Raw genomic sequence first — 22,027 nt, 5'->3', positions numbered from 1 at the left:
GGCACAGCCTCCGTAAGATTGATGGCAGCGAGCAGCGGGTATTCATGTTCTCTATAGGCAGGTAGATCCCGAAGTGAGAGGAGAGAGAAAAGGGCTGAGTCACACGCATCTCCTAAGGAGTGAGGCACTTCTCTGCCTCCGGAGAAGTGAGTTTGGGTAGAGAGGCCAGGTGGGTTTCTCTAACGGAGGTCCCTCCACATGAAAATAGAAAGCCAGGGCAGTGAAGTTTCCTTCTAACCCTGGGATCAGGGCGAGAGTACATCAGAGAACCCAGGATGGAGGCGTGGGGTTTGGATAAGAACTGCTAAACTCAGGGGGCAGGAGAGAGCACAGCACTCGAGGCTTTCAGTTGGGACAGGAGTGGGAATACCAGATATGGGTCCCCTGATGTCCCCTCTTTTCTTTGATCTTCAGCACCCCCAATGGGAACAGCCTCAGTGCCGCGGAGCTCACCTGTGGGATGATCATGTGTCTGGCCAGGTAAGTCCCTGACATCTCAGCAGAGCCAGTCTCTCTGGTATATCAATTATTATGACTCTCCAGGCAAAGTGACCCAGAGAAACTTAGAAACACTCAGCTTGGCGACATGCAGACTGCTAAGAACCTTCAAGGCCATCCGTCTTCTGCTGAACATCCGTTATACTGTTCCACGCACCAAGGTTGAGAGGCTTTCAGGTTCTACGTGCTTGCAAATAGGAAGAGGGCGGTTACACGGCTGCTGCTCATTACCTCTCAGCAGGCTCATTGAGAAAAAGAATTTTGTGTATGATCTTCCTTTTCTCCTCAGTCGTTTTCTACTCTCCACACCCATCCTCTGTGCTAGTCGTAGTGGTAGGTTTCCACACACACTTTGCCTTCTCTAACTGCTAAGCCTTGCAAATGCCATTTCTGCTGCCTGGAGCATCCTTCCCCGTCATCTTTGTCTAAGTAACTCTTCTTTTTCTTCAAGAGTAAGCTCGAGTGTTAATTCATCCAAGCAGCTCTCTGGATTCTGCAGCTGGACTATGTCCCTCAGTCATTCCTGTCGCCCCTGGATCTTACCTCTGTCACTTTCCTTATAGATCTGTATTATAATAGAATGGGAAAAAAAGCTGCCCTGGGATGCTTGTGCACACTGTGGACTCATAACATGAGGGAACTCAAATGGCCAAATCTCTTCCTCTGCCAGCAGGAATTTTGTGGGTCTGGGCCTCTTGAGTAGAGGGGACAGCCTAGGAACCAATAGATATGGCACATAATGTGCACGAGTCTTAGTGTGTTGGGTAGTGAAATGATTGTATTGAGCAGTGCTGTTGAACAGGCAATTCAGGCATTTCTGTGGTTGGTGGGAAGGGCAAGGAACAATGGACAGGGTGGGAAGCTGGCCCAGGTCCCTTTGTAGATCCTTGGATCCTTAAAACAGAAGACCCAGGCAGCTGGGACTCCTCATTTCTCTGTTCAGGACTGAAAACGTCTGGGGATGGAAATTACTCTCTTCCACTCTTAAGACTTGTTCTCCCTCCTACTGGGAGAGAACCTGGAGGAGTTCACCTTTGTTCTAACTCTTCCTCGAGATTTCTACCTGAGATCTTAGGTCTTCCCTGATATTCACTGGCCAGTGAAGAGGAGAGGAGGCTGGAGAAAGGGAGAAACAGGACAGTTTACCCAGCAAGGGGACCTGGTCTGGAAGGGGTCCCTGGGCTGGCTGTCTGGATCTCCCAGAACCTCTGGGCTTGGATGCGTTTCCCCTGGAGAAGTGTTGAGGCCTCATGCCCAGGCTTCAAATACACTGTTGAATCCAGTGGTATTTTTTGTGTTTGTCTTCGTTTTTGAGTGAAGGAGGGGTCTCAGTGCAGCTTTCTATTAATTCTCTCACTTTTTTTCTGGCGGTGGAAGGAAAGGCTTGGGACCCAGGAATAATTTTCCCCTTATTCCAGGACCAGCTTTATTTATAGGTGTAGGTGAAGTGGAATGATTGAAGGAGGTGCCCCATTGCCAACTACTCGTCCACATCCTCATCTCATCAAAGATGCATCCACACTGAGAAATAAGCTCCCTATTAAGAAGGAATTCCTAGTCTCTCATATCCTATTGTGTGTTTGTTTAATCAGAGTGCTTTCCCGGCAGGGCAGCGATAGAAGAGAATGAATGGGAGCTGTGGACGGTACAGTTGAGAGCATTGGGTAGTGTGGGTGGAGAGCAGGCCTGCATGGGCCTCACAGTGGGGCACTTTGAACACATGGCAGGAGTTCCTCAGGGGCAGGAGAAGAACAGTGACACAGAAAGGAGAGGAGAATACAACCAATACAGATTCCACCACTTTGCCTACTTTGCCTCTGCTTCCCCTTGTAAGTCAGGCCAGCTACCATTTAATTATCAGGAGACCCCTTACCTACGTCATGATCTTCCCGACACTGGCCTGGTGAGGACGCCAAAATGTTGGATGTGGCGAGGCTCCTTGACCTTTTGGTTATAGCAGCCAGAGGGAGGTTTGGGGATTTCTTGCACTCTGGTTCTGCATCCACATCTCTTAGCACCATGGAGTCAGGTGGGCAGAGATGAAGAGGTGGGAACTGACAGGAGGCAGCTAGGGTCTCTGTCTCACTAGGCCAGAGGCACTTATCAGGCTAGCTTTGCTGAGAAGGGAGCACTTCCTCAAGGCAAATCATTGTCCTTGTTATATTCCTAGACGAGGGCCCTCTACTGAGGCCTGATGGGCCACAACAGGGAGATGGAGCTTCTTCCCCAGGAAGCTTGGTACTTATTCCCAGGAGTTGACGGGGCTCTGATCGTAGGAGCACAGGTTCTACCCTCCACCTTACCCTCACGTGGAAGTCTGTGTCCTGGTCATGTGTAGATACGAGTGAATGTTTTTTATAAGAAGTCGTTGAAGTGGAAATACAGGAACAATATCTTGGAATCTCCTTTTTACACACACACACGCTCACACGTGCACACATCACTGAATTTTGTGGCCGGCAGGAAAGCCTGCATTTAAATACTTGGGAGGCTAACTGGCGGGGATGTCTTCCTTGGCTTTGAATCGATTCAGCTACTTCTAGTTGGATGATGTTTAACCTCAGTGCAGTTTTGAGCATTAAATGAGTGAATGTGGTCTAAACATTTCTTATAGAGGGTCTAAAACAGACAAGGTTCTCCTTAAACGTTCTAGACGTTGTTTCTCCTCTAGAGAAGCCTGGATGACCAAGTCTTACATGACATATCTTGCCCTCTGACCTCTAACTTTGCCCTAACTTCCTTTATCCCTTCTAGAAAATACATGGAGACTCAGACCTCCATGTTAACCAGTAGGAGGAGATAGGCTGTGGAGGGAGTGTATGTGTGTGGAGTGTCTGTGTGTGTATTTGGTGGCAGGACGAGGGGTGGTGTGGATATTAGAAGTTTCTAGACTGTAGCACCCACCACTCCACTCTACCGTGAGTTGGTTGGGGCTTAAGAACTCTCAAGGAAGAATACGTAATCAGCTGTCCCCTGATATAGTGGAAGATGTCATAGATTGTGGCCCTGGATGGAGTAGGAAAATGAAAATCCTCAAACTTCTGGAGCACTTGATGTCATCACTTTGTTATCCCTACAAACCATGGGGGATTGGCTATTACTTTTTCTTCACCCTGAGACACACAGATTGACACCTCAGTGGCTGAGGTGGAATCAGAACCTCCTCCCAGACTCTTAGCTGGAGACAGAAATCCCATGGCTCCCAACTCAGGTCTTGCTGAGGGTTTCCCTCTGCTAGACTCCCCTGACCTGCTTCACTGTTGCTGAGCCTGAGCTCCCAGGCCCAGACTGAGCTTGATTCCCTGGGGCAGTGACTCCCAGGCCCCGGTTGTGTAGACCTCATGTTGCCTTCCTGGGCTGGTAGGGGTCTGGGTGGGCTCACTAAACCTCTGTCTGTCCTTACAGGCAGATTCCTCAGGCTACGGCTTCGATGAAAGGTGGCAAATGGGACCGGAAGAAGGTGAGCAGCTGACCTTGGCTCACCCCCCTGGGCCTGGTGCCAAGGTCCCCTCTTGGTGCTGATTTCAGCTTCTTTGCTTTTTGCTTATTTGGCTGCAGTTCATGGGAACAGAGCTGAATGGAAAGATCCTGGGAATTCTTGGCCTGGGCAGGATTGGGAGAGAGGTGGCCACCCGGATGCAGTCCTTTGGGATGAAGGTAAGAGATCGCTGGGCCCCTTTGACATGGGGCTTCCTGTAACAGTTTTGGAAGAGGCAGCTTTGCCTGAGAGAAGCTAAAGGCTTTGTCCTAGGAGGGTGCGCCCTCCCTTAGGGCCCCTGACTAAACAAGTGGTCAAGCCGGGGAGGCAGGGAGGCTGGCCTGCTGATCTGGACACTTGAACTTGAAATCTGAGAATCCTTGGTTTGGGTCCTGCAGCCCTGAGTCCCAGTGGAACAGGGATGGGTCTTGTGTACCTTCCTTTCCTCCTCTCCTGCGAGGGTCTCCTTGTTTTGTTCCTTATCTGTCTCCTGTGATAATTCAGAAAACAGGAGCAAATTTATAGCCTTACAACAGAGCAGTTGTCCATCCATCTCCTAGGTCCCCTCCACAGTCCAGAAGAGATTGAAAGGTGCTTGTCTATACACGGAGAGCCCATGGTGGAGGGAAGAGCTCACATTTCTCAGAATTTATCCCTGACCCCTGCCTCTCCCCATGGCCCTGCCTTATCCTATTCTGGGAGCTCAGTAGGCTTCTGTTTGAGGGAGGGATGTCATCAATAGCGTTGCCACCCCCTAGGGCCAATCCAGGAAACCTTTCAAAGGAGGAGACCGCCCAGCCAAGAGAGGGGACCCCCAGGGGTGCCCAGATAGGCCAGAGAGACGAGGCAGCTGGCAGTGCTAGCCATGTTTACTATGGCTGTTGAGGGAGAGATTGTGGGTTCAAACTGCAGCCAGGAAGGCTTTAGTTAAATATTAAGGAAAATAGTTTTGAAAATCAGATCATTTCAGGTCTGGAAAAATTTACAGAGAGCGCTATGGAATTTTCCCTTTCTCCTTTGCTCCCTCCTTTTCTGTCTGTCCCTCCCACCTTCACAGAGCTAGAAGGGACCTTATTAATTAAGATTAACCTTTAATTTTATATTGACCTCTGGACTTGGTAAATTTTTGCTAAGGGCTCACAGCAAATGGATGGTAGACAAGAACCCAGGTGGGCATCCCCTTATACCACATTGAACATCTCCCTCCTTCTTCCTCTCCCACAATATTTATTTAAGTCAGCCAGACATCATAAGCCTCAGCACTGGGAAGAGCAGCTACCTTTTTCTAGATCTCTGAGAGAGGTGGGTGTGGCCCAGCAGGATCCGCTGATCATGAGAACCAACCAGAGCCATGCCCTTCTGTGCAGGGGTGGCAGGGTGCCATAAGCTACAAAGAGCACTTTCTTCTCCCTCCTCTTTTCTGAGGGCTCAAGGTAAAGATTTAGCTCATGCAGAATTCTGATTGTCTAAAAGCAGGGGTCAGATGTTAAGTAAAACTCAGAAAGCATGTAGCCAAACAGGTGAGCATTTCATTGATGATACCGTGGCTTGGGGGCAGGTTGCCAGGCCCAGTGGCCTTTCCATTCTGTTCACTCCCCCTGCCCATGGTGCCACGGTACGTGGGACTCTTCTAGCTCAGGAACAGTCATTGTCAAGAACTTGAGACTTTGGCAGTGACTTGACCCACACAAAAAACTCTACCTCATTTCCTGAATAATTGAAGTGATTAGTGAGTTTCTCTGTTCGTCTGGCACCACTCAGCTACTCCACTTCGGCCCAGGTCTGCTTCCGAGAGGCACAGAGAGATGTAGGACCTTGAGCATCAGCACTGGAGGTGACTGACACCCCTCAGACAGGTAGTTGATTCGAAGAGAGTTCTAGAACCTGCTCATGATTGTTAATCTGTGTCTCTGGGCATACCTTGCACGACACCCCAAATGTTTTATTCCAAGCATGGCTTTGAGGGGGCGGTGCTTTTATGTTGCAGCATGTAGCTGCTTCGCTACATGGGACATGCTGTTTGTAACACGTGAAATATGCCTTGGAATGTCCTCGCTCTCCTCGCCCATCAGCCCAGGAGCTGCCTGGCTCTGGTCATTCTGGAGTGGCCGAAGTGGCCTCTCTACATGCTCAGCTGCTCACTGTAACTGAACTCCCCAAAGCATTTCTGCGTCCACATGAATTTTGTCTCTGGGCAGAGAGATTACCGACTTGTATCATCCAAACCTCACTTGATGTTTGAGCAGTCGTGGAGAGCAAGATTTTCTAAAGGGCAAGGAAGGAAGATTCTTGAACAAATTGCGAAGGAGATAGTTTATCATCATCCAGACAGGAAACAATGATCAGAGTTTGCTAAACACAAGTTGTCTTAAACTGGCCTTGCTGTATCTTTGGAACGTGATATTAAACTGGTAGATTATGGAAATCCCTAGATGTTGTATACCTGGACTATTTGAAATTATATTTTAATTGTGTAGTAAGTGAATGCATTCTCATAAAAATGGAAATGTAGGTAAGGGTCTCTGACTATCATCCCAATCCTAGTCTCCTCAGAGGTGACATCAGTTTGATGTTGTCATCGCAGACTTTTTTTTGTGTTTACATGCAATACATATAGTTCCTTGCCTATAGGGGACTCTATAGAGAACAGAATATTGGCTGTGTTGTTACGATAAGAATGTATGACTTGGAATAAATAAATTTATCATATTTTTAAACTGTTGCGTGGAATTCTGTTTTATGGATAAATTGCTTTTCATTTGGCCATTCTCTCACTTATGGACATTTCGATTTTTTGCAAATGTGGACTTTAGCAAGACATTGGTGAGGTCTTTCATGATACCCTTGGGATTAAGATGGAGATTGTGTGCTTGGCGCTCAGGGTTTAGTAAATGGTTGAAGGATGGATCCGTCTCAAACTGGAGGGAGATTGTCCAGGAGAGTGTAGGGCTCTGCCTTGTCCACCATTCTCATCAGCAGCCTGCATGATGTGTCATTTGTGGATACCAGGAAGCAGGGAGAGGTGGCTAATACTTAAGTGTGCAGAATCAAGTCCTAAGAGATATAGGAAAGCTAGAATCTTGGGCACCCTGACAGGAAATTTAGCTAGAATACATGTCAGCACCCTGCATATGAGCCCCCAAGACAACTAAACAGGCATTGGATGTAGAGGTATTTATAAAAAGCTTTCTAGGGGAGGAGACCTTTGGTTGACAATAGCACAGTGTGGTTAACAGTGGCATGGCTGATAGAAAAGGTAATGTAACTTTTGGTAGCAATAAAAGAAGTTTGGCTTCCAGAGCAAGAGAGGTGACATTCCTCATGCTCTGTATTGGTCAGACCCCCTGTGAGTATTGTGAGCAGTCGAGGGCTCCATGCTTTACAAGACTAGAAGCTCTGGAGGTAGAAGGTGATGGTGAGGGGCTCATCTGTGCTTCCTAAGGTTGAAGGCACTGGGGTCACTGAGCCCAGTCAAGACTTGGGAGTCATAGTAGGGGCCTTCACATAGCTAAAGGGCAGTCCTCTAGAAGAGTCATGCTCTTTAAGGAGTGGATCCAGGGAGGACCAGCAGGTGCAAGTCAGAGGGGACAGATCTACAGATAGATCTGGCCCCAGATGGAATGGGTGGTCTCAGGAGAGAGCGAGTCTCCCATCACTGCAGATACACATGCAAGACTGGATAACACTCGGCCAACATGTGAGCATGATGGAGGTAGAAGCAGACGCCCTTTAAAGCCCTGACAATTTTGAGCACCCATCACCTCATGGGCTGCCAGTTTCTTTATCTCTGAAATGGTTGTTAGCAGTGAGTTCACTGTGCAGTTGTAGGAAATGGTGTAAAATTGTTAAGGACTGTGGCTTGTTACAGGAGCTTAGGAGAATACTGTAATTAAAGACGTAGAGTAGGCCAGGAGGCAGGGGGACACTTTGAGTAGTTGTGGTCGGGTTGGCTGGGGCAGCACTGCAATGCATGTGAAGGTTATCTTCATCATCCCCTTCTCTCCCTGGCACCTGGGGTCTTAACCTCTGCCCTGATCTGTCACCCAGGCCATTAATCATTGATTAGGCTGTTAGTGGATGACAACATCTGACTCCTTCCAGAGTATCATGATTTCAGAGCTTCCCCTTCATATCACAGGAGTTGTAGGGAGAGACCATCTTGTGCTCAGATGTTGGGGATGGACGACCCCTTTCCTTTTCTTTCTTTGTCACTGTCTGGTCACTCAGGGAAGGGGGATATCCTAGACCTTAGCTCTGCCAAGGAGCTTAGCCAGGTGGCTTCCCAATACCACCTGGTGTGTGTGGTTGGGGGAGAGCCCACCTATGCTGCCACCCTCAACCAGCACAGGCCCGGAGGAGCCTTGGTTTGCCACCTTAGAGCAGCTGCTGCCTTGCTCTGAGCCGTATGGTGCAGACGTGGTTTCAGGATAATTCTGGCAGCCTGCAGCCTGCTGGTGGTCTGAGTCTTCCAGGTCTTATGCTCTCTAATCTTTCTGCTAGAAGATTTTTCTCAATGGTGTTGCCAAATAGCAGGTTGTAACTTCAGAGATACAACTCATTCATGGTGGCAGGTCCCCTAGAATGTGTTAAGAGGCCCAAGCCAGCCAGGAGCTGAGCCTTGTGCTTTCTCATCAAGGTTTTCTGTGAGGAGCAGATCAGCATCTCTTAACAGTTTCTTTGTGGCCAGTGTTGTGATGAATCTGATGTTAGCCCAGAGGGATGGACATTGAACCTGAGACACCAGTTGTCACAGATTGTTTTGGGTCCAACTAATGTTTACTGAGGTCCGCTGTGCCAGATAGTGTGCTCACAATGACCCTGTAGGGTCAATATTATTATCCCAGTTTTACAGATAAAGCTCAAGATAATAGGACTAATAAGTGGTTGAGTCCAGCTCAGACTCCAGGTCTCCTGACTTCCAATCTGGTGCCCTTTGCCCTGCACCACTGCCGCTGTCTTCATTCCTGATCCGTGTTTGTTAAACAGTTCCTGTGCTGTATCACTGTACTGGCCTTTCTTGGAACAAAAGCTCTTCAGCATAGGCAGCTCCTATCTCAGTCTGGTAACTGGAAATCCTACTAGAGCAGTGCTTTTCAAGTTCTTTCCAGAACCTTAGGTTCTAGAAAGGTTCCATAGGTACATGGGGAGGGGGCCCAGGGAGACAGCAGGTGGGGCTCTGGGCCTTCACCCCTGCAGCTGTGACCAGTTTTTATTTTGGGTTTTCTTGTGAGACTTCCTTGTGTGAGGGGGAGAGAATTCCAGTGCTAACCTCAAGAATTTGGCTTTGGGGTAGAGAAAGAGTGTGACCCTTCGGTTCCTTTGTTAGAGCCCCTTAACCTTGACCTTGTGCTCCTCCATCCACTGCTAAGCCAAGAGGGCCCTGGAGCAGGACGGTCACCCTCTTGAGGCTGCCTTCTATGACACCAGCTAGGTGGTCGCCCTGGAACACCGCTTGAAAAGCTGGGCTTCCTCTGCTGCCCCAGCATCAGGAGTCTGTCTGGGGCTGGGTTTGAGGTGGGGAATCCCTTTATGCGTCTCCCTAGGGCTCCTCTCCAGGAATAGTGTTCCAGTGATGTGGACGCGGAATTGCTCCAACTTTTGCATGTTAGGACATCTGACCCTTTGCAGGACACATCAGGACCCTACTCAGGCATGTGTCTCCTGGGCCCAGTGTCACCATTTCTACTCCCCCCAACATGGTCTCCTGATGTAAGAACCCCAACCCTGAGCTGAGGTCAGCTCCTGTCTGCCCTGGGTATCTAGAGTGAAAAATGAGAACAGGGCTTTTCTCAGCCTGATTTTTTTTCCCTGAGTTATCTGCAGTTGCGTGAGATACTGTCTCTCTGAAAGAAGCTGAGTCAGGGCCTGTTGACCACTGTGGAAGATGCTTATCTCCCACTCTCCCTATCTGCTCCCTTTAGCCTAGGCACCTGCACTAGGGGCACTGGGCCAGGCTCAGCCCATGGACCCTCCCTCCCGGCAGCCCCACACTGTTTCTTGGCTCCTGAGAGCCCAGAGGCGATACAGTTGTATGAACTCGCTCCATGAAACTCAGCTTTGTGACCTCCATAGGTGTTCTCGTCCTCTCCCCACTCCACACGATAAAAAGTACATCTGGATTAGAGATGAACAGGGCCATTATTCTAGCTAGCCTCAGAGCCAGCAGACAAAGAAGACGTGTGAGAACAAGGGCAGGGATCCTGTCTCCTCCCCTGGACATTTCATTCTCCCCGCTGAGAGGTGAGTAGGTTGTATCTGAGGGGAGCAGCCATGTGGGCCTGCAGTGGTCATGAGCTTGTGATCCCCTAGGGCATGGGGGAGGCAGCCTCTTTCCCCAAAACCTCCACTGATGTTTGGGGTGGGGCCCACTTGCCTTTCCGTGCTCCATAAAGCTGATGCTGAAAAATGTGATCCAAAAGCTATACCTCATTCATAACCATTTTCAGTTTCTTCTCTGGAAGTGCTGAATTTGATACAGAAGTCTTCTTTGCCATTATTTTCTAAAACAACTTTTGTATTTCCCTAATTTCAAAAGAAATTCATGATCAGTGGTGAAAAGTTGAAAAGCATAGGAAAGTGTAAAGGAGTAAAACAAATTCCACCGCTCAGAGATAACCACTGTTGAAATATTATGCTTTATGTTCTTTGTGTTTTTTTATTTATTTATTTTTTGCTGCGAAAGGTTCCCCCTGAGCTAACATCTGTTGCCAGTATTCCTCTATTTTGTATGTGGGTTGCTGCTACAGCGTGGCCATGGGTGGTGTAGGTCTATGCCTGGGAACTGAACCTGGGCTGCCGAGGCAGAGTGTGTCGAACTTAACCACTAGGCCTCTGGGGCTGGCCCCTTTCTGTTTGTTTTTGTTGAATCCTGGGCCAAGTCTGAACATTCTCCTCTCAGGGTTGAGGGAACTTTCTTTTCAAGGAATATTGAATTGTTGAATGTTCTAGCTGGAGATGACTTTGAGATCATTCAACTAGCTCCTTTACTTAGGGTTGAAGTGCACAGGGCACTGACTCGTACCTTGACACACAGTTGACCTTGACAGTGACAAAGGCAGGACTCAGGTCCAGCCTCCTGGTTCAGTGTCATATCTTGGGTCCTGCAGGCCCATCCAGCTCAGTTGGCTGCCATGCCTTCTTGAGGACATTGATGCCTTTGAGATTCTCGTGGCTCCCACCCCTCTTTTCCCCAAGTCAGTGCTGCCAACATGGGTCGAGCTCATGGAGAGAGCCCTGGGAAGGCCTCCTGGGTGGACTGGGCAGGAAGTGGATAAGTCTTTGCTGTTGCAAGAGAGACGCTTCGTGCCTGGTTGAAGACTCTTCCCAGCTGCTTGCGCTGGCTCAGTAACCTTTAAAGCATTGCCCTTGAGAGATGCGTGACTGGCACCTAAGACTGTTTCTGATGTAGGAGAGGAGAAGTTTTCATCTCACTCCAACCCCGTTTCCTCAAGTGGGTCTGTGGGCCTCCCCACTTCCCTCCTCATTAGAGGCTGGACACTAGGACTGCAGGCTCTGGAATCAACAATGGTTTGTGTCCCAGCCCTACCACTTGCCAGCTGTGTGACCTTGGCTAAGTCATTTAATCTCCGTGCCTTAGTTTCCTCATCTGTAAAATGGGGAAATAATAGTTCCTAACCCATCAGGTATGAGGTAGATGAAAGCATCTGACATCCAGTAAATGCTAAATAAATGTTCGCCATGATTAACTATGACTACACATCCTTTCTTCCTTCTTCTGAGCTTTGTCTTCTCCAGCTTTCCTCTTCCCATCACCAATATCCAGTGACCTTTGGCCAGTTTCATGAGGTTGATGAAGTTTATATCCTTGGGCTTCCTGCCTGCCCCTGTCTCCTAGGTCAACCTTTCTTCCTTCTCAGCAACCTCATGGAGGTCCTTCTGGGCACCCCTCCGCCAGCCGGCCCAGACCAAGGTTCTTTCTGGGTCCTTCTCATCTACAGTGCCTTCATATTTCATTTTCCTCCTCTCAGTGTCCTTGGTCCCCACTCTAGTCAAACCTGCCTTGTGGAAAGGATCTGCTGTTATCATTTACACCTCTGTGTGATGAGTCACCAAGTTATGCCTTCCAGGACTGGATGCATTTTAAGCCTTATCGAAAGCAATTTCATGAAAGAGGACCACACTCTGTCACTGGTGTGTCAGCACTGGGGTTTCACCCCTTCCCCAGTGACCAGGCTTGGACAACCCCCTTATATTGTGAGAAGTAAACTGGTGTTCGGAAAGGTATAGCAATAATGCTTGGTATATGGTAAATACTCAATACGTGGTTGCCATTATTAATAATACTAATAAGTAATAATGACATTTACTCCCTCTCTCTCGCTTCTGACCAGACTGTGGGGTACGACCCTATCATTTCGCCAGAGGTTTCGGCCTCCTTCGGCGTTCAGCAGCTGCCCCTGGAGGAGATCTGGCCTCTCTGTGATTTCATCACTGTGCACACACCTCTCCTGCCCTCCACCACAGGTGGGTGTGTCCCTACCTTGTGGTTGGCCACAGAAGCCACAGATCAGATTGGGTGTGTCCTCAGTCTGGGCCTTCTGTAGATGCCGGTGACTAGCTATGGGGAGGGCCCTGCCCAGGGCCCTCGAGCATGAGCATAGTGAGGCTTTGTTCGATGGCCTTGGATCAGACAGAGGAGGGGGGAGCTGGCTGAAAGTGCACGGGGTGTCTGGGTGAGCAGGGTCAACGTGTCCAACCAGTGACCCTGGGGATACTTTCTAGGGCCACCACAGGCCTATCTGATTCTGGGACCCACATGAAGCACTGATATCGCAGGGACTTCTAGTATGTTTCTAAGCTGAGTCTGGTCCAAATCCAGAACAGAACATCTGGGAAGGGAGAGGTGAGACCAGCAAGGCTGTTGTCCCTCAGGAAGGAGGCCTATGGGGAAAGAGCTGGTGTGGGGTCAGGGGAGGGCCCCCAGAGCCTGTGCCGGGCCCCTGGCATCCCGGGCACTGTCGCCTCAGGAGAGCTCTTCCCTCTCTTCCAGGTTTGCTGAATGACAGCACTTTTGCCCAGTGCAAGAAGGGGGTGCGCGTGGTGAACTGTGCTCGGGGCGGGATTGTGGACGAAGGCGCCCTGCTCCGGGCCCTGCAGTCGGGTCAGTGTGCTGGAGCCGCGCTGGACGTGTTCACGGAAGTAAGTGCCTGGCAACCGGCCGACAGTGGAGAAGGGGAGAGGTGAGAGACAGAGGGGCTCAGGGTGGGGAATGCCCAGCATGGACAAAGGCCTTCGGTTTACTGTCTCTAGTGTCCATGGTAAGTGGGAGAAATTGTGTTGCCAAAAATAACCCTTTGTGGTTCGAGGAGCCCTTGCAGAGGTTGGTACAGAGGCAGCCATGTTGTCTTCTGCAAAACCAAGATTTTAACTAGGACCCAATTCCTGGTCTCAGGCCCCTCGACTGCTGCTGTGTTGATCACTTCAGGGAAGACAGAGCAGCAAATTAGTTCTGAGGTGGAGGATTTGGGGCAGGGAGAGAAGGGTTTAATGTACAGATGCAGGTCTCTGATGAAATGATTCCCATTGCCAAGAAGAAAGTTCACCCAGTGTCCACAGGCTTTCCTTTCGTCTCTTCCCTGGGAGGGAAGAAAGCCCAAGGATAATTGTTAGTAGCATTCCCTGGGTCCCCAGGGAGGGCCACTCTCCTTAGGTCTCTCTGCAGGAGTGAGAGACTCAAGCTCTGCTCCCCCACTCCCCCCACCCCACACTTAGACCAGATGGAAAGATGAAGAGTGTGTTTCCACTTGAATCCTGTCAGCCTCTCTTAAAAATCCTGACCCCAGCATCAGAAATCCACGGGAAAGAGCATGGGCTCTGGATCAGGCAGTGGGGGTTTGCTGGTTATGAGCTGAGCGGCCTTGGCAAGTCCTTGGCCTTCTCTGAGCCCCATAGTACTCACTATCTTTCCCTGCCCAGGGTTTGTATTCCTGGTCATCTTTCTCAACTAATTGTAAGCTCCTGGAAGGCAGGGTGTGCCTGGCCCTTCCTGTATTGCCATCTCCCTAAGACAGCACCTCCCTTGCTCTGCTCGGCCTTCTGACCGGCAGCCGTAGGTCTACGTAGCCCAAATCCAGTAAGAGCCGACAGAGCCCTGGGGACAATAACCAGAAGAGAAGAGGCCTAAGTAACATTCCCAAGGGCAGCACAGTGTGCTTAGCGAGCAGAAGGGGTGGGAGGGATACTGGGGGGCGGTAGAGGTGACCAGGTGGCCTGCCAGCCTTGGTGAGAGCCACCGTGTGGAGTGCCCGTGAGGAGCATGACACTGTGCTAAGACCTGAGGGGACGTGCTGCATGGATGCAGAGCTGATAGTTTCAGGGAAAAACCACTAACAGCAACAATTCCTACCACTGGTGGAGAAACTCCTGTGTTACTGGAGTATTGTCTCCACAAAACGGCATGAGGAGGGTAGTATGAACCCATTTTATAGATAGTGAAACTGAGGCTCAGAGAGATGGACATTTGCCCCAAAGGCGTGTGAGTGGTAGAGCTGAGATTTGAATCTGGCCTACAGCTCTGCCCACTCTGCTGTGGTGAAACATTCATGAGGAAGCCATTATGGAGTCCAGTGCCCACCTTGACAAAACAGAAGCAGAAGGCAGTGTCACTCCTGCCTTCCCCCCCACCCCCTCCTCACACCCTGAGGCAGTCCATAGCAGCCAACCAAGAGGTGTCTCTTTCTGGGTAGGAACCACCGCGGGACCGAGCCTTGGTGGACCACGAGAACGTCATCAGCTGCCCCCACCTGGGCGCCAGCACCAAGGAGGCCCAGAGCCGCTGCGGGGAGGAAATCGCCATCCAGTTCGTGGACATGGTGAAGGGGAAGTCTCTAGCGGGGGTTGTAAGTATCACCATGTGGGGCTGGGGCCTGGAAGGCAGAGTGAGGAGCGGGAGGAGGGCGTCCTGTTGATGGAAACGGTGACACCGGGGTGAATGGTGGTGTGATGACCAGATTCAGTCATGGGAGCAGAAGATAAGGGACTCCACTGGAGCCAGGCCTCTGGGTGGGAGGCAGGAGCGTCCCTATCTCTAGCCTTGGTAGCCAAGGCCTGGCACAGGGAGCCAGCTTAGCCTGTTATATTGTATCCTTGCTGCAGAGACTGGCTCTTCGCGGGGCCCAGCCTCTGGAGAAAGGCTCCTTTGTTCTCCACATTCCCTGGGAATGAAGGAGTGTGGCTGGGGTGACTGCTGGACGCTGGGGGTGGGAGCCCCATTAGGGCATACTCACCTCATAAGCTCCTCCTAGCACTCCCTTCATCGTGTCCATCTTAGAACCCTGGGCAGGGACTTGCCCTGTCCTGACAACCTGCGCCCCTACCACCCATTATGAACACTCCATGCCAGCTGGCCCCCTTACTTTTCCCAAATTAGGGCTTAATGTCCCCACGTCTTATCTTTGCTCACACTGGGCACTTCGTGGCATGTATTTCTCCTCCAAGCCTAACCTGTTAGACTTCAAGTCCTGTCTCACTCATCTAGTCTTTGGATGTTACTTAAACTCTGTTGGGTACCAGACACTCATGGCCCTTTGGGCACACAGATATGAGTAAGGAAGGCACAACTCTTCTCCAAGGGCTCGCCACCCCTTCACAAAGACTTGCTTGGCCTTTCCACCTCCATCTCAATCTTTTCACAATGAACCACATTCTCTTGCTATTAAGGTTTCTTGAGTTTCTATCTTTTCTCCTTAACTAAGTTCTAGTTTCTCTGAAGGCAAAAAACCAGTATGGAAGCTTTTCTGTGGCTCATGCGGCTCTGCCCAGAGCATGTAATCAATACCTCGGTGTTGACTGAATGAGGGTTGGCGGGGGCTAGGCGGTGGTTCCCGACCCTCAGCACAGGAGTGTTCACTGCTAAGGACAGACTATGGCAGGAAAATCACAGGATGCTCTGTCCAGCCCTGCCAGCCTGGTGTGAGAGCCCAGCTCTCTAGGCCCCCTTGCCGTCTACATCCTGAGAAAGTAAAGGAGCCAGCTACTGCCCTGTAGGGGGACCCCTCACAGGTGTAATAAGCAGGACTGCAGAGGCTGGTGACGGCCACACGTAGGGGTCACAGAAACACTTGGTCTGTTTGTGTCTGCACCTCTCTCTCTTTACTGTGTCTGTTGGCTCTTCAGGACAGGGCACGCTTTCTCATTCCTTGTGCGCGTCGTAGGCCTCTTAGCGGGTTCCTTCCTCCCAGGAAGTGATGCTGATTGGGACCCAGGCTGAGGTTTGAGCTGCAATCCAGGCTTGGCTTTTCCCTTCTCCCTTTTCACAAGGCGGGTTTCTGCCCTCACTGTTGCATCCTTTGCAAGTTACTCACATTGTCATTAGGTAGCAGTGGCATTCCAGGCCCTTTCATGAAGCGGACTCCTTAACACCACCTCCATCAAATGGAACCATAAAATCTCCCCGTCTTACTTAAGAGGTAAAATCTCTTCGTCAAAATAAACTTAGGCAAATTTAACTCTCCACACAAAGCCACTGATGGTCTTAGCGTAAGCATTCGGAAATAAAGACATTTTTATCACGTGGGAAATATCTCTCTCCCTAATTCTTTTCTGCATCCTCTCCAGTTTGATTCTGTTCTAACCTTTGACACACAAGTAACCTTAGGGTCAGGTTGGTGCCCAGAGGCACCCAGCTCTTCCTGGAGCCCTCCCTCTCGTCTTCTAGAGAAGATTGAGTACCCTCCTTTTGTTCTGCAGACCTGCGACCAGCCCCTCCCTGGGGTTGGGCTGTGCCCGCACAGAGGACCGAAACACAGCCTGATGTCTGCCCTCTGGGGCTTCTTGGTTGCTTACTTTTCTTGCACTTTTCTTCCTCAGGCTCTCGCCCAGCCAGTTGTTGTGTGGCACTTCAGCTCTGCTCCCAGCAGCTGGCCTTCTCTTGTCCGCTCCCGACCACCTCTTCCTTTCTGAGCCCCTTGGAGAGGGAGGGGCCCTCTCACCAGGCCGCTGCCCACACAGAGGCTCTGGGGGGAAGCCCTGCCTTCTTGGTTGTCCCCAACATCATGACACTCTCTTTAATTCTCTGCCAGTTATGTCTTTATGAAAACAGGAATGGAAGAACCATGCTTTCTTTTTTTTGCATCTTGTAGCCGTCTGTTTGATTTGCATCAAACCCCAGATTTCTAATGAAATCCTTCTTAGATGGTTCCCTTTGCAGGTTGCCTACAAAAGAAGTGGGAGTCTAGCCGGCCAGACCTAGACTTAGAACTTTAGAAGGATTTGTAGCTTCTGTCTCCTTCAACTGCCCAGCATTCCTGTGGTGGACTTCACAGGGGCCAACGTTTGAAGTATGATAGGATCACCAAAAGTATATAAATCCAGCTTTATAAATTGTGATATTTGGTCAAAGTGTTTAGTGACAGTGAAACACTCAGATTTTTTTTTATCAAGATAGACAATAAAAATGAAGAGAAATTAGGAATGCCATCCCGTAGAGACCTGCCACTTTATGTCCAAGTGATCCATGACTCCCCATACATCTTATGTCAAAGACCCACCTCCCTATGCTGTCCAGATCCTTCCCCAGCCCAGGAAAAAGAAGTCTCTTGTGGAGGGCTGGGGCTGGCATAGTCCAGGGAGGGGGAAAATGCCTTTTTTCCTCCCTTATGGCAAATTGCAATGGTCTTAACCTTTTCTGCCCTTTTCTGGCTCTACAGCTCTCCTCAGCTATAGGAACGAGCTGTTGTCTTGGTGGCTGATGGAGGTTGTCACCCCCCTAGACACCCAAAGCAAGGGTTGCCCTGTGCCTTCTGCTCTGCACGTGGAGCTGAGTCTCAGCAATAAGACCTTGTTGGGGAGCCAAGTAGGACAGGTGTGCCCTGCCCCACCTCCTCCTGACTTCAGCCCTGCTCCACCTGTCTCCGCAGGTAAACGCCCAGGCCCTTACTAGTGTCTTCTCTCCGCACACCAAGGCTTGGATTGGTCTGGCAGAAGCTCTGGGGGCACTGATGCGAGCCTGGGCTGGGTCCCCCAAAGGGACCATCCAGGTGGTAACACAGGGTGAGCTGGGGATACTGCAGAGATGGGGGAAGAGGGGCATGGACTCTGCACCCTCCTAGGTGTGTCTGCTGCAGGTCACAGACAGTGAGGGACTCAGAGGTGACCCTGGTTTTGTGCTTCCATATTCTGTCTGAGAATGTCTCACTTGCTGCTGAATAGGGACAGAGTGGGAGGGCTACAGAAAGTTGGGGAATATACTTAATTTTCACAAATCATGTTTATGCAGTATTTTTAAGATGTATGTGTTTTGGGTACAAGACAGACCCCCACAGGAGACGGAGCTTCACTTGAGAGGCAGGGGATTGGTGGAAGGAGTCCTGGATTAAGTGACAGGACCTCTGATTCTGGTTTTGACCCTGTCGCTTACCTGCTGTGTGACTTTCCCTTCTCTGAGCTGTGGGATCTTCATGTGTTAAGTGAGAGTTGGGGCGGGAGTGCCAGATGAGGCAGCAGGGACGTTTTCTGCTCTGTGACATACTAAGGTGGGCCCTCAGACAAGCTGATGGTCCTTGGGGGAGTTTGCTCAGCCGGGGAGTGGGAATGAGGGCAGTGCCCTCTGTCTGCCCCTTGGCGACTGAGCGGGCTCACCTTTGCTGCATTCCAGCCCTGTGTAGATGTGCTTGAGAGACCAGGGAGGCTCCAGTCCCCTCTACCCTGCAGAAGCTTGTCTGTCCGTTGACTGTTGGGAATCTACTCACTTGTGGAGAGATTGGGGGTGGGAGCAGGTGGACCCTGAGCATCGCCAGTACCAGTGAGGGCACAGCCAGGGATCCCTGCCGGCCTGGGTGCCCAGGCCCCGGAGGAAACGAGGCAGGAAGTGGGCAGCAGTTGCTTCCCTTGTCCCTTTCTGCTTCGATTTCCTGAGGCTGGCAAGGGCATGAGTGCCAGGTAGGGTGGGAGTAGGGCATTTTTCAAGTGTCCCCTCAGGGAATAGCAAGCAGCCAGGGTGGCCAGGCCAGGGGCAGGTTTGCGGGGGCAGTGGAGTGGAGCTGAGCTTTGGAGAGGAGTTTCTTAGCCTGGTGTGGCGTGTCCTGGGCATCCAGGCCAGGACTCTCATTGTGTCTCCCCTGCTGGCTCTCCACACTCTGGACAAAGCAGGACTGCCCAGGCAGGCTGGGGTTGGGCCCCAGGGCAGTAAGGAGCCTGTAGCCCAGAACTGGGTGCCAGTGGTCTCCTGCTGGCTCCTGTGCTGCTCCACAGCCCTCTTATGGTCACTTCTCTCTGTCCCCAGGGACGTCCCTGAAGGACGCTGGGAGCTGCCTAAGCGCCGCAGTCATTGTCGGCCTCCTGAAAAAAACTTCTGATCAGACGGATGTCAACTTGGTGAACGCCAAGCTGCTGGTGAAAGAGGCTGGCCTCAATGTGCGCGTCCCGCCCGCCTCCCCTCCCCTCCCCACCCCCATCAGCACCGTCCTTCTCCCCCTGCGTTTTCAGAGCAGCTCACTGCCCTGCTCATGGCATGGGAGCCGTGGGTGTGCGTCCTGCTGTGGGTGCTCTCTCCCTGTGAGAGGTAGCCATATTTCTTCATCTGCAAATGGAGGTACTGCCTGCCTCTGAGCGTGGCTAGGAGTGAACTCATACTCAGAAAGTGCTATCTGTATAAGTGCTCTGTGAACAGGAGGCGGTAGCAGCACCCCCATTTCACAGCTGAGGAAACTGCGGCTGGCAGGAAGCTGGGAGATAGCCCAGTGCTCTCAGCCTCTGACTCTCCATCCAGTGCTTCTTTTACTGTAGCCCCCGGTTTCTTGATTAGCTTGCAGACTCTGTGAGCTTGCAACACTTCCTCTTAGCCTCTGCTGTCCCTCACAGCTCCCCTTTGGCATCTTCTCCTCTGGTTCCCTGTTTAGATCAAAGTCTGTGTCTCAGCCAGTGGGAGCTGGCAGAAGCAGTGGGCAGCAGAGCTCCCACATCCCCATCCTTCTCTCCCCTCCACTCCCATGTCCCACTCAGGCCACTGATTCTGTGCAGGAACCAGCGAGTCGGAGCAGGAAAGGCCAGGCTGGGTCAACCTCCATGGCAGGCCTGCTAATCCTGGTCCTCTCAGCCCTGCCTCCCTCCCGCCATGCTCCTCCCCACTTCCCACTGCTCCCAGCCTTTACCTGTACCTGGGAGATCTCTCCTTGTCCTCCCGTTAGGGAGGCAGTGGCTGTCGCAGGAAGCTCATGCTCAGGGCACAGGCTTAGTCCATTTGCCCTCTTCTCCGGCCCTGAATTGCTGAGCATCTTGGCCAGGCTGAAACCCTACAAATCAGCCGTTAGGCTGAGGGAGGAGGTGGGCATAACTGCCCCTCCTTGCCTTCTCTCTGCAGATAACCACCTCCCACAACTCTGCTGCACCAGGGGAGCAGGCCTGCGGGGAGTGCCTCCTGACCGTGGCCCTGGCAGGTGCCCCCTACCAGGCTGTGGGCTTGGTCCAGGGCACCACACCTGTGCTGCAGGCCCTCAACGGAGCTGTCTTCAGACCAGGAGCGCCTCTCCGCAGGGGCCTGCCTCTACTCATGTTCCGGGCTCAGGGCTCCAACCCTGCGATGCTGCCTACCATGATTGGTAAGGAGGGGCCTGTAGGGCTGGCCTGTGCCCTTGAGGCAGGGGCGGGCATGTGGGGTGGTCCTGTCCTAGGACTGGGCTGTGTGGACCTTTACCTCTTTCAGTCCCTTTCCATGGCTTAGGGCATCTCTGGATCTGCAGCATACAGAGGGTCTGTCTTGCCAGTTTCCAGAGCATTTGGGGAGCAGATGTGGAGTTCAGAGGGAAGGTGCCTTATCTAAGGCTGTAGAACAGTGTGGCAGGGGTAGGACCCCAGAGGCTCCATTATTAGCTGGGCTGCTCACCCTGTTATGCACACAGTTTAGATCTGCCTGTGGAGCCGTATCATAGCAAGGAGCTCAGAGCCAGAGTGCAGGCTTCCTTCTCCTGACCGCAGGCCCTGGTGGCCCGCGTGATCGCACAGAAGCCTGTCAGGGCATCCCCTCCAGCAGCCGTGGGCGTCTTAGACCTGCCTCAGTCCCCTGGCGCCCAGGCCGCTGGGGATTTTAGAGCACTTCCACATTTGGCAGAGAGAGTGTCCACAGACCTCAGAGGGCCCAATTTCACCATCCTTGCCAGGAACTTCTCCCTTGCTTTCTTCTCTTGCTGTTGGTCTGGATAAAACTGGCAGCCAACAAGTCAGGAGATTGTTCTAGCTCTTTGTGACTGGATCTTCCCTCCCTGACTTGCCTGATGGTCAGGGTGTTCTGAAGAGTCTCCGGAATAGCGTGGGAAGATGGGCAGGCGCCCTGTTCTTCCCTCTCTCAGCTCTTCGATTCTGAGACCATCATCTCTCATTGCACTTTGATCCCAGGAGTCCAAGACTTCTGACCCCGCTGCCAGCCTCCCGCTTCTCCTTCCCCCATGCCCTGTGCCAACCAGGGGTTTCTTCTACTTGCTAGGCCTCCTGGCAGAGGCAGGAGTACAGCTGCTGTCCTACCAGACCTCAGTGGTGTCCGATGGGGAGCCCTGGCATGTCATGGGCATCTCCTCCCTGTTGCCCAGCCTGGAGGCGTGGAAGCAGCACGTGACTGAGGCTTTCCAGTTCCACTTCTAACCTTGGGGCTCACCAGTCCCTCACGGGGGCTTTTCTGAAGAAACTCGCCCACTGTGATCAAAGAGGAGAGGAGATCCACATTCCTGAGGCTGACACTGCTTATGCTGCAGACCTCTCCTAACCCCTGTAGTACTGCAGTGACCACCTAATAAAGAGCCTACCCCACATCTCTGAGCGTCTTGGCGTTATCATTACCCTGAAGAGCCACCAGAGGGCATCCGCAGGCAGCCAAGGGGCAAGCCATTTTGGCTTGCAGTTTTGGCTGCAGGAGGGTAGGGTGTGTGGAGGGGAGATCCGGACCGGCGAACCGCGTGCCTGGCTGTGGGAGCTCTGAAGAGGATTCGTCCCCTGTCTATCTCAGGTTATTCAGAGACATTTTTACAGAAGCAGAGCTCAAGGTATTTCAGATTCCTGTGGTATTTCAGATCCCTTTCATCTGGAAATATCCATGCATATGAA

General features: G+C 51.5%; 1 protein-coding gene across 2 annotated transcripts in view; it reads left to right on the top strand.

The window, feature by feature from the left end:
- Positions 1–21,735, top strand: part of PHGDH (phosphoglycerate dehydrogenase) — a 34,915-nt gene extending 13,180 nt beyond the window's left edge. For both annotated transcript variants that reach the window (XM_023641323.2, XM_070267123.1), the window contains exons 3-12: positions 415–480; positions 3,904–3,958; positions 4,057–4,155; positions 12,328–12,460; positions 12,987–13,135; positions 14,683–14,835; positions 17,854–17,986; positions 19,218–19,348; positions 20,295–20,532; positions 21,414–21,735. In XM_023641323.2, the coding sequence (XP_023497091.1) occupies positions 415–480; positions 3,904–3,958; positions 4,057–4,155; positions 12,328–12,460; positions 12,987–13,135; positions 14,683–14,835; positions 17,854–17,986; positions 19,218–19,348; positions 20,295–20,532; positions 21,414–21,568 (1,312 nt within the window). In that variant the 3' untranslated portion in view covers positions 21,569–21,735. The remainder of the gene's footprint in view (positions 1–414; positions 481–3,903; positions 3,959–4,056; positions 4,156–12,327; positions 12,461–12,986; positions 13,136–14,682; positions 14,836–17,853; positions 17,987–19,217; positions 19,349–20,294; positions 20,533–21,413) is intronic.
- Positions 21,736–22,027: the final 292 nt, after the last annotated feature.

This window comes from Equus caballus, chromosome 5 (genome assembly GCF_041296265.1).
Source record: "Equus caballus isolate H_3958 breed thoroughbred chromosome 5, TB-T2T, whole genome shotgun sequence".
Lineage (NCBI taxonomy): Eukaryota > Metazoa > Chordata > Mammalia > Perissodactyla > Equidae > Equus > Equus caballus.
This window is presented reverse-complemented; position numbering and strand designations above follow the sequence as displayed.